Here is a 12243-nt window from a genome sequence, read left to right as displayed (position 1 = left end):
GAGCATTAGAATTGGGTGGGGTGTGTCCAAACAATCTAAATTGCAGTGTCAAAATAAAGTTGCCCAGTATTTGTGGGCTACATGTACAGACAGCTTTAACCTAGGACAGGAAAAATTTAACCCACCAAAATCTAAATATCTCTGCACGGTACATCTGCCCCACCACCAGTGCAAAATGGTTTTGCCCTTTTGGTTTTTTTTTGTTAAATAACTAAGTGCATAAGGAATATAATTTATTTTATTAATTCAATATACTCGCATATTTCGTAGGTATACAGCTATACCTATTATATTATAGACCCTAAACACACTATCCATTTTGCTACATAGGTGACCTTTATACAGACATTAGTCCACTTACAAGATACATATACCTTTAACAGAGTTTGCAGACTCATTGTGTGTAACAGAATTGGAATTAGCACCAAATAAGGCTAACCAGCTTCTAGCTGGTACCCTGTCCTAATAGGAGGATAAAGCTGTAGAATGTATGAGATCAATGGGAGTGTTAAGAGAATTGGTTGTAACGAAGCATAATAAAACCAGTAGATCGCCATGTTTTTCTCTGTTAATGTCTTCTGACCCGGGGTGACAGGATGCTGCCTCTCAGCCTATATATAGGCGTGGTCTTTTAAATAAATAATTGTTTTATAAATCGGACATCAATTCAATCTTTTACTTAGATGCAACAAGAAAACAAATGGTTAAAATTAGGATTCAACACTTTTTTGCTTTACTTACAAACATGAATCTGTCCCTTAGTACACTATTATCAAATACCCAAGTACGGGAATCACTACTCGAGGCAGAGCATGTAAGTTGCAGCAGGCATCTTATGCCACATGGTGCAAAAAGGATAGGTGTATCAAGACACCTGTTTGTGTATATTCTTGGTAGTGTTTATACCACATGTATTCAGGCTTTTTGGCTGTGTAACAATATCCCAGGTCTCCTGATATTGGAAATGAAAGTTAACTAAGGAAAAACAGGAAATGATTACGCCGTTTAAGAGCTGTCTTACCACTCATAAATGACAACTATTTAACTTGACATGGCAAAACATGGTTTAGGTTTCAGAAAAACACCATTTTAAAATGTTATTTCACCTTTTCAAACACAGACGGGATGGAAGATAAGCTCTGTAGCCATCAGTAATGTATGGATTGTCTTTGAGGAAAACCGGGATCTGCTCATAGGTATAAAGTCTAATTCCCCTGGGGAGCAGTACTGGCCAATACTGGTAACTACCCAGTTCTATGTAGTGGGCACTCTTCAGCAGCTTCTGATGCATGATGGGAATGCACTTCTGGTAATCCTGGAAAACAAAAACAAACATAGGCATTCAGGTACCGTATACTAATGATGGTCACTCATTTTATTTAAGGGAACACTAAACAACAAACTAAAAATTATCTTATATGAATAATAAAGGTACAGTATTCATCATTTACCTGAGATTATGGGGGGGGAATCAGCATATATGTACAAGCCACAATATCAATATTCTTCATATCGGCATGGTGGTACTTTGGACACTGAACACATTGACATGTTCATAATGCTGATATTCAGCTTCTTTTTTCTTATTTTGGGGTCTATTCATGAAGCAGTGAAAAGAGTAGAGAAGTGAGCCTGTGGAGAAGTTGCCCATGGCAACCAATCAGCTGTTCTGTACAATTGTATAGTATGCAAATTATTAATGTTACGTCAATGCTGATTGGTTGCCATGGGCAACATCTCCATTGGCTCACTTCTCAGTACATGTCCCCCTTAATCTCTAGCCCTAAACGTCCTGGAAATGTTGACATTATGACAATACCGATATTTCCAATGTCACAATTTTGCCGATGTCGACATTATCAATGTCAACATTCTGCTTTTGACGTTGTGACCAGGGGCATCACTTAAGTTGGTGACACCCAGAAGACTCCATGTGCACACCCTGTAGGTATGCTCTGCTTATAAGGGAGTATAGCTTTGCAGTTCGACCCCAGTTTTTGCCACTCTGGGGGTCCAGGATATGCTGGGCTGCCCCCCGAGACTGTTTGCAGTGCTCCTATAGTGCGACAATAGAAGAGTGCTGCACGTAATGTTACAGTGCAGCACCCAGCTCCCATAATTGAGCAGGTGCCAATATTTTGGAGTCTGCCCCCGGCGGATGACACGCAAAAGCAGCCCGCACCCCCATAGTGATGTCACTGATTGTGACTGCTAACCATCCTAGTGAGGCACTGCCTAAAAGTACTGTATTATCTCCCAGGCCTAAGAACAGAGAGTTGCAATTCCAACCACATCTTTAGGACAGTGTCTGATGCAAGCGGCGACATCACTGACCCTACCCATATCCAAACTGTGTAAAGCACGTCTGCTCAGCTGTCAGTCACTTAACTCCCACCTGACATGACAACCTGTAGGAAAGATCGCATGATTGATATATATTTCATTCTGTATAACACTCTAGCATACCTCCCAACATGACCCTCTCCAGGAGGGACAGAAGGCTCTGCTCCTGGACTTTCCTCTTAACTTATGATTGCCATCACCTGTACTGAAACATTTTTCTTATTCATCAACCTGTTCAGCACAGGTACCGCCAATCATAAATTAAGAGAAAAGTCCAGAAGCAGAGGATTTTGTCCCTCCTGGAGAGGTTCATGTTGGAAGGTATGCTCTAGATCAGTGGTCTCCAACCTTAATTGGGGTGTGAGCTACTTTCGGAAAATAAAACCTCTGGAAGAGCTACTCCCTCTCCCCAATGCGCGCGCATTCCAGTGAAAGTGGCTGTGGCCTCGGAAAGTGGGTGTGGCCTTGCAACAGTAATGCCTCCACAACAGTGTCAGATACACATATAATGCCCCCCAGCAGTGCTAGATACACAAATAATACCCCCCAGCAGTGCCAGATACACAAATAATACCCCCCAGCAGTGCCAGATACACAAATAACGCCCCCAACAGTGCCAGATACACAACTAATGCCCCCAGCAGTGCCAGATACACAACTAATGCCCCCAGCAGTGCCAGATACACAAATAATACCCCCCAGCAGTGCCAGATACACAAATAATGCCCCCCAGCAGTGCCAAAACAAACTGTACAGTCAACTTATGCTACAATATGCTCCATCAGTATACACCTGCATTGTAATGATTATTGCAGCCATCATCACACCTACTGTATTTAGACTCTAAAAAGGTGTGGTGATGGCTGCAAAAATCAGCACAATGCAGGTGAATACTGATGGAGCATAATGAGGTTGTGGCACAGTCACATTATGCTCCATCATAATACACTGCATTGTGCCGACTGCAGCTGTCACACACACAGAAGCCTTTAATAATATTACTGCTAGCATTAACCCCGAGTGTAAGCCTTACTAAATGCAGCTATCACCCCCGTTTGGACGGAAAGGATGGCGTGGGGTGCATGCTCCGTCACACTCCATGTGGACGCGGCTGCTCAGGGACAAACATGGAGGAGGTATCGGCGCAGTTAGCTCTCCCGGGTAAGTCGCTCCCGGGCATGCACAGGCGCGCATGGACGCCGCCCACTCCCCAAATCCCCATGTGTGCAATGTCAGTATGCCAGGTGAGATGGTCGGCTGGATTCCGCCCGCGAGCTACTCTGATTCCAGCGGCAAGTTACCCGTCGCTCGCTAGTTGACGACCGCTGCTTTAGATCATAGGTTCTCAAACTCGGTCCTCAGGATCCCAAACAGTCAATGTTTTCCAGGTAACCCAGCAGGTGGACAGGTGTATTCATTACTCTCTGACACATTTTAAAAGGTCCCTAGATGGAGCTAATTATTTTATTGATTCTGTGAGGAGACCTACAAAACATGCACTGTGTGGGGTCCTGAGAACCTGTGCTCTAGATATATTATACATTTTTCCACACAGTAATACCGACTTTGTTATATATTAACATCCGATAGTGACTTTCATTATTGTTTAAACTTATTTGACAACACCTTGGAGGAAATTCAATTGATTTATCGGGCACCTTACCTTAACTAATAGGCATCCGACGGAGCAAATCAATTATTGCTCCGATTGGGCGCCTTAACTAATGGGTGTCTGAAGGAGCAATTCAATTGTTGCTCTGTTCAGGCACCCATTAGCCGCTACAGACACATTTTTTCTGGTTACCCCTTGAGGTGGCGAGAAGAAATGTACCACAAAAAAAAATTAAATAAAAAAATCTGTGGTTTGGGTGCCCTAACAGTGCCTACATACCAGGCGATTCGCACCATGAGCATTATCGCCTACTGTTTCCCCTACCAGATATAGGGATAAATGTATTACAGCTGCGTGCCGCTATAACACTTCCTGCTTCGTGTCATTACTGTATTAACATCTTGTCTGCCTAAGCGGGGGAGTGAAAGCTCCCCCCCCCTCCGGCGATGTCCCTCTTGACCTCACAGTGCATCATCTCAGTGCTGCGTCACCCTGCCTGGCCAGCTCCTCTGCACATGCACGGAATTTCGCTACTGACGGGAGATCCATAGTACGGAGCCGGCTCCCGATACAACCAGACAGCTCTGTCCCTGCTGTGGTGTATGGGCATCGACAGCTGCAGGTGTCGGAACGCATACATTGGCAGCACATATTGGCTTGCTATGCACCCGTCACTGTGCCCGCACCACAGCTATCATACATGGGAAGTGGTATAGTGCATATATCGTGCGCTGATAACACCCCCCCCCCCCAATATCGACAGTTCATACCTTTACCCCATAGTGTGGCCGATATACTGCGTACACACTAAACAATGTCGTTAACGATATCATCCACAGTCGGCATGAACATGCAGTTTAGGCCGATAAATCCAAATTGACTTGCATACACAGATTTATTAATATATGTGCAAAATATTATAAAAAATATATAGGGACTGATAGTAGAATTGCATGAACGGGTGAAAACCTGCATATTTTCCTTTATTTAAAGTTGTATGCTCCTCTACAGATAGACTGCCCCCAGAATCAGACTGGGGCTTGAATGGCTTAGCTTACCCTTAGAGAGTGCATGGTCTGTGCCCCTTGATAGTTATCTATGGCAAATACTGCTAGGGCATTCATGATAATGTACCAGATTAATAACTGCACTGCTGAGACTATACCATAGTCAGTGACGTTTCCAGCGGCGGACGAGCCGTGCGATCGCACAGGGTGCCCACTGCTGCAATTTGTGGCTCCTATCTTGCTCTCGCTCCTCTCTCCCATAGTACTCCGCTAGGGGGCGGAATGACGTGGTTGCGTTGTGACCGTGTCTTTGCACGATATTCTGCACCCTTCCCCCCCGAGCGGAGTACTATAGGCGGGAGGAGGGGAAGCAGGATAGAAGTCCTGGCAGCGAGTATAAGCCCCTAGCAATGAAAAATAAGAATTTACTTACCGATAATTCTATTTCTCGTAGTCCGTAGTGGATGCTGGGGACTCCGTCAGGACCATGGGGTTTAGCGGCTCCGCAGGAGACAGGGCACAATAATAAAAGCTTTAGGATCAGGTGGTGTGCACTGGCTCCTCCCCCTATGACCCTCCTCCAAGCCTCAGTTAGGATACTGTGCCCGGACGAGCGTGCATAATAAGGAAGGATATTGAATCCCGGGTAAGACTCATACCAGCCACACCAATCACACCGTACAACCTGTGATCTGAACCCAGTTAACAGTATGATAACAACGAAGGAGCCTCTGAAAAGATGGCTCACAACAAGAATAACCCGATTTTTGTAACAATAACTATGTACAAGTATTGCAGACAATCCGCACTTGGGATGGGCGCCCAGCATCCACTACGGACTACGAGAAATAGAATTATCGGTAAGTAAATTCTTATTTTCTCTAACGTCCTAAGTGGATGCTGGGGACTCCGTCAGGACCATGGGGATTATACCAAAGCTCCCAAACGGGCGGGAGAGTGCGGATGACTCTGCAGCACCGAATGAGAGAACTCCAGGTCCTCCTCAGTCAGGGTGTGCCCCTGACCAAGTAGCAGCTCGGCAAAGTTGTAAAGCCGAGACCCCTCGGGCAGCCGCCCAAGATGAGCCCACTTCCTTGTGGAATGGGCTTTTACTGATTTTGGCTGTGGCAAGCCTGCCACAGAATGTGCAAGCTGAATTGTACTACAAATCCAGCGAGCAATCGTCTGCTTAGAAGCAGGAACACCCATCTTGTTGGGTGCATACAGGCTAAACAGCGAGTCAGATTTTCTGACTCCAGTCGTCCTGGAAACATATATTTTCAGGGCCCTGACAACGTCAAGTAACTTGGAGTCCTCCAAGTCCCTAGTAGCCGCAGGTACCACAATAGGTTGGTTCATGTGAAAAACAGAAAACACCTTAAGGAGAAATTGAGGACGAGTCCTCAATTCTGCCCTGTCAGAATGAAAAATTAAGTAAGGGCTTTTATATGATAAAACCGCCCATTCTGACACACGCCTGGCTGAAGCCAGGGCTAATAGAATCTTCACCTTCCATGTGAAATATTTTAATTCCACAGTGGTGAGTGGATCAAACCAATGTGACTTTAGGAAACTCAAAACAACATTGAGATCCCAAGGTGCCACTGGAGGCACAAAAGGAGGCTGTATATGCAGTACCCCTTTTACAAACGTCTGAACTTCAGGCACTGAAGCCAGTTCTTTCTGGAAGAAATTCGACAGGGTCGAAATTTGAACCTTAATGGACCCTAATTTTAGGCCCATAGACAGTCCTGTTTTCAGGAAATGTAGGAAACGACCCAGTTGGAATTCCTCTGTAGGGACCTTCTTGGCCTCACACCACGCAACATATTTTCGCCAAATGCGGTGAAAATGTTTTTGCGGTTACATCCTTCCTGGCTTCGACCAGGGTAGGGATGACTTCATCTGGAATGCCCTTTCAGGATCCGGCGTTCAACTGCCATGCCGTCAAACGCAGCCGCGGTAAGTCTTGGAACAGACAAGGCCCCTGCTGGAGCAGGTCCTTTCTTAAAGGTAGAGGCCACGGTTCTTCCGTGAGCATCTCTTGAAGTTCCGGGTACCAAGTCCTTCTTGACCCATCCGGAACCACGAGTATCGTTCTTACTCATCTCCTTCTTATGATTCTCAGTACTTTTGGTATGAGATGCATAGGAGGGAACACATACCCTGATTGGTACACCCACAGTGTTACCAGAGCGTCCACCGCTATTGCCTGAGGGTCCCTTGACCTGGCGCAATATTTGTCTAGTTTTTTGTTCAGGCGGGACGCCATCATGTCCACCTTTGGTTTTTCCCAACGGTTTACAATCATGTGGAAGACTTCCCGCTGAAGTCCCCACTCTCCCGGGTGGAGGTTATGCCTGCTGAGGAAGTCTGCTTCCCAGTTTTCCACTCCCGGAATTAACACTGCTGAGAGTGTTATCACATGATTTTTCGCCCAGCGAAGAATCCTTGCAGTTTCTGCCATTTCCCTCCTGCTTCATGTGCCGCCCTGTCTGTTTACGTGGGCGACTGCCGTGATGTTGTCCCACTGGATCAATACCGGCTGACCTTGAAGCAGAGGTCTTGCTAAGCTTAGAGCCTTGTAAATTGCCCTTAGCTCCAGTATATTTATGTGGAGAGAAGTCTCCAGACTTGATCACACTCCCTGGAAAAAATTTTTTTTTTTTTTTTTTTTTTTCCCTTGTGTGACTGCTCCCCAGCCACTCAGGCTGGCATCCGTGGTCACCGGGACCCAGTCCTGAATGTCGAATCTGCGGCCCTTTCATAGATGAGCACTCTGCAGCCACCGCAGAAGAAAACACCCTTGTCCTTGGAGACAGGGTTATCCGCTGATGCATCTGAAGATGCGATCCGGACCATTTTCCCAGCAGATTCCACTGAAAGGTTCTTGCGTGAAATCTACCGAATGGGATCGCTTTGTAAGAAACCACCATTTTTCACAGGACCCTTGTGCAATGATGCACTGATACTTTTCCTGGTTTTAGGAGGTTCCTGACTAGCTCGGATAACTCCCTGGCCTTCTTCTCCGGGAGAAAACATCCTTTTCTGGACTGTGTCCAGAATCATTCCTAGGAACATTAGACGTGTCGTCGGAAAAAGCTGCGATTTTGGAATATTTAGAATCCACTCGTGCTGTCGTAGAACTACTTGAGATAGTGCTACTCCGACCGCCAACTGTTCTCTGGACCTTGCCCTTATCAGGAAAGCGTCCATATTTCTTTTAGGAAGAATCATCATTTCGGCCATTACCATGGTAAAGACCCGGGGTGCCGTGGACAATCCAAACGGCAGCTTCTGAACGGATAGTGACAGTTCTGTACCACGAACCTGAGATACCCTTGGTGAGAAGGGCAAAATTTGGACATGTAGGTAAGCGTCCCTGATATCCAGTGACACCATATCGTCCTGGTTCGCTATCACTGCTCTGAGTGACTCCATCTTGATTTGAACCCTTGTATGTAATTGTTCAAATCTTTTAGATCTCACCGAGCCGTTTGGCTTCAGTACCACAATATAGTGTGGAATAATACCCCTTCCCTTGTTGTAGGAGGGGTACTTTGATTATCACCTGCTGGGAATACAGCCTGTGAATTTTTTCCCAATACTGCCTCCCTGTCGGAGGGAGACGTTGGTAAAGCAGACTTCAGGAACTTGTGAGGGGAAGACGTCTCGAATTTCCAATGTACACCTGGGATACTACGTGTAGGATCCAGGAGTCCACTTGCGAGTGAGCCCACTGCGTGCTGAAACTCTTGAGATGACCCCCCCACCGCACCTGAGTCCGCTTGTATGGCCCCAGCGTCATGCTGCGGACTTGGCAGAAGCTGTGGAGGACTTCTGTTCCTGGGAATGGGCTGCCTGCTGCAGTCTTCTTCCCTTTCCTCTAACCCTGGGCAGATATGACTGGCCTTTTGCCCGCCTGCCTTTATGGGTACGAAAGGACTGAGACTGAAAAGACTGTGTCCTTTTCTGCTGAGATGTGACTTGGGGTAACAAAAGTGGATTTTCCAGCTGTTGCCATGGCCACCAGGTCCGATGGACCGCCCCTTTATACGGCAATACTTCCATGTGCCGTCTGGAATCTGCATCACCTGACCACTGTCGTGTCTATAAACATCGTCTGGCAGATATGGACATCACATCTACTCTTGATGCCAGAATGCAAATATCCCTCTGCGCATCTCGCATATATAGAAATGCATCCTTAAAATGCTCTATAGTCAATAAAATATTGTTCCTGTCAAGGGTATCAATATTTTCAGTCAGGAAATCCGACCAAGCCCCCCCAGCGCTGCACATCCAGGCTGAGGCGATTGCTGGTCGTAGTATAACACCAGTATGTGTGTATATACTTTTTAGGATATTTTTCAGCTTCCTATCAGCTGGCTCTTTGAGGGCGGCCGTATCTGGAGACGGTAACGCCACTTGTTTTTATAAGCGTGTGAGCGCCTTATCCACCCTAAGGTGTGTTTCCCAACTCGCCCTCACTTCTGGCGGGAAAAGGTATACCTCCAATAATTTTCTATCGGAGGAAACCCACGTATCATCACACACTTTAATTTATCTGATTCAGGAAAAACTACAAGTAGATTATTCCCACCCTACATAATACCCTTATTTGTGGTACTTGTAGTATCAGAAATATGTAACACCTCCTTCATTGCCCTTAACATGTAACGTGTGGCCCTAAAGGAAAATACGTTTGTTTCTTCACCGTCGACACTGAAGTCAGTGTCCGTGTCTGTGTCGACCAACGGAGGTAAATGGGCGTTTTTACAAGCCCCTGACGGTGTCTGAGACGCCTGGACAGGTACTAATTTGTTTGCCGGCCGTCTCATGTCGTCAACCGACCTTGCATCGTGTTGACATTATCACGTAATTCCTAAATAAGCCATCCATTCCGGTGTCGACTCCCTAGAGAGTGACATCACCAATACAGGCAATTTGCTCCGCCTCCTCACCAACATCGTCCTCCTACATGTCGACACACACGTACCGACACACAGCACACACACAGGGAATGCTCTGATAGAGGACAGGACCCCACTAGCCCTTTGGGGAGACAGAGGGAGAGTTTGCCAGCACACACCAAAAACGCTATAATTATACAGGGACAACCCCTTATACAAGTGTTTTCCCTTATAGCATTTTCACATATGTAATCATATCGCCAAATAAGTGCCCCCCCTCTCTGTTTTAACCCTGTTTCTGTAGTGCAGTGCAGGGGAGAGCCTGGGAGCCTTCCTCACAGCAGAGCTGAGCAGGAAAATGGCGCCGTGTGCTGAGGAGAATAGGCCCCGCCCCCTAAAACGGCGGGCTCTTCTCCCGGAGTTTGCGAGTTCTGGCAGGGGTTAAATACATCCATATAGCCTCAAGGGCTATATGTGATGTATTTTAGCCATAAAAAAGGTATAATACATTGCTGCCCAGGGCGCCCCCCCCAGCGCCCTGCACCCTCAGTGACCGCTGGTATGAAGTATGCTGACAACAATGGCGCACAGCTGCAGTGCTGTGCGCTACCTTATGAAGACTGAAAGTCTTCTGCCGCCTGTTTCTGGACCTCTTCAACTTCGGCATCTGCAAGGGGGGTCGGCGGCACGGCTCCGGGACGAACCCCAGGGTGAGACCTGTGTTCCGACTCCCTCTGGAGCTAATGGTGTCCAGTAGCCTAAGAAGCAAATCCATCCTGCACGCAGGTGAGTTTACTTCTCTCCCCTAAGTCCCTCGTAGCAGTGAGCCTGTTGCCAGCAGGACTCACTGAAAATAAAAAACCTAACTTAAACTTTTATTCTAAGCAGCTCAGGAGAGCCACCTAGATTGCACCCTTCTCGGCCGGGCACAAAAATCTAACTGGGGCTTGGAGGGTCATAGGGGGAGGAGCCAGTGCACACCACCTGATCCTAAAGCTTTTATTATTGTGCCCTGTCTCCTGCGGAGCCGCTAAACCCCATGGTCCTGACGGAGTCCCCAGCATCCACTTAGGACGTTAGAGAAATTAACCTTGGCAACGAGCATGGATCCCAGAGCATGAAACCCTGGCAACGAGCATGACACTCAGCGCATTAAACCCCTGGCAACAAGCACGAAAACCCTGGCAACAGGCACGACACCCAGCGCATGAAAACCCTGGCAACAAGTACAACACCCAGCACATGAAACTCCAGGCAACAAGCACGACACCCAACGCATGAAACCCTTAGCAATGAGCAGGTAATTCAAAAAGTAATTAAAAGCTTTACTGTAGGTCATAATGTATCAAGGGCATTGCGGTGTATGGCATAATATGGTGCAGGGGACATAATACGGTGCAAGAGATATTACTGTGTGGGGCTTAACATGCTGGAATTTTTTTTTTCCCTATGGTGGCCGAGGTCTGTTGTTGCAGGGTCAAAAACTGGGGTGTAAGTTAGTCTTTTCCTGCGAGGACATGCCCATTTTAGCAGCGCATTTTTGAATGTCTATGGGGGGGGGGGGGGGGGGGTAGAAACAGCCCTAACCATAGTCCTATATAGTATAAGGTAAGATATGTATAATTCACATGCACATGGAACCTGATCCCTAGAAGAAGAGGTGGGGCTCCAAACAGTGGGGCCCACCGGCGGTTTCCCCTGTGCCTCTGTGGGCCTGTCCAACCCTGACTGCCCCTATCAATAAACAGTCCGAAAAAAATAGGATTTTAATTACCTACCGGTAAATCCTTTTCTCGTAGTCCGTAGAGGATGCTGGGGTCCATATTAGTACCATGGGGTATAGACGGGTCCACCAGGAGCCATTGGCACTTTAAGAGTTTAATAGTGTGGGCTGGCTCCTCTCTCTATGCCCCTCCTACCAGACTCAGTCTAGAAACTGTGCCCGAGGAGACGACATACTTCGATAGAAGGAATTACACAGATAGTGGCGAGATTCATACCAGCTCACACAACACACAAATTCGGCAAACATGCCGGAAAACTCAGCAACAGCTGAAACAGTACTGAAAACAGTAAATAACACAGAACTTACCTAGGAACCAGGCCGTACTGAACTACAAAACCAATGCAGGAAAACGAAACGCTGGGCGGGCGCCCAGCATCCTCTACGGAATACGTGAAAAGGATTTACCGGTAGGTAATTAAAATCCTATTTTCTCTTACGTCCTAGAGCAGAGGTTCTCAAACTCGGTCCTCGGGGGCCCACACAGTGCATGTTTTGCAGGTCTCCTCACAGAATCGCAAGTGAAATAATTAGCTCCACCTGTGGACCTTTTAAAATGTGTCAGTGAGTAATTAATACACCTGT

The 12243-nt window shown here is 46.8% G+C and overlaps 1 protein-coding gene across 1 annotated transcript in view; it reads right to left on the bottom strand.

The window, feature by feature from the left end:
* The window catches only part of PAQR3 (progestin and adipoQ receptor family member 3), a 127683-nt gene that overhangs the window by 100674 nt on the left and 14766 nt on the right, over positions 1-12243 (bottom strand). The window contains exon 2 of the mRNA XM_063919963.1: positions 1107-1315. Within this exon, the coding sequence (XP_063776033.1) occupies positions 1107-1291 (185 nt within the window). The 5' untranslated portion in view covers positions 1292-1315. The remainder of the gene's footprint in view (positions 1-1106; positions 1316-12243) is intronic.

The sequence above is a fragment of the Pseudophryne corroboree genome, chromosome 1, assembly GCF_028390025.1.
Source record: "Pseudophryne corroboree isolate aPseCor3 chromosome 1, aPseCor3.hap2, whole genome shotgun sequence".
Lineage (NCBI taxonomy): Eukaryota > Metazoa > Chordata > Amphibia > Anura > Myobatrachidae > Pseudophryne > Pseudophryne corroboree.
Note: the sequence above shows the minus strand (reverse complement) of the source record. Positions and strands in the feature narration are given on the sequence as shown.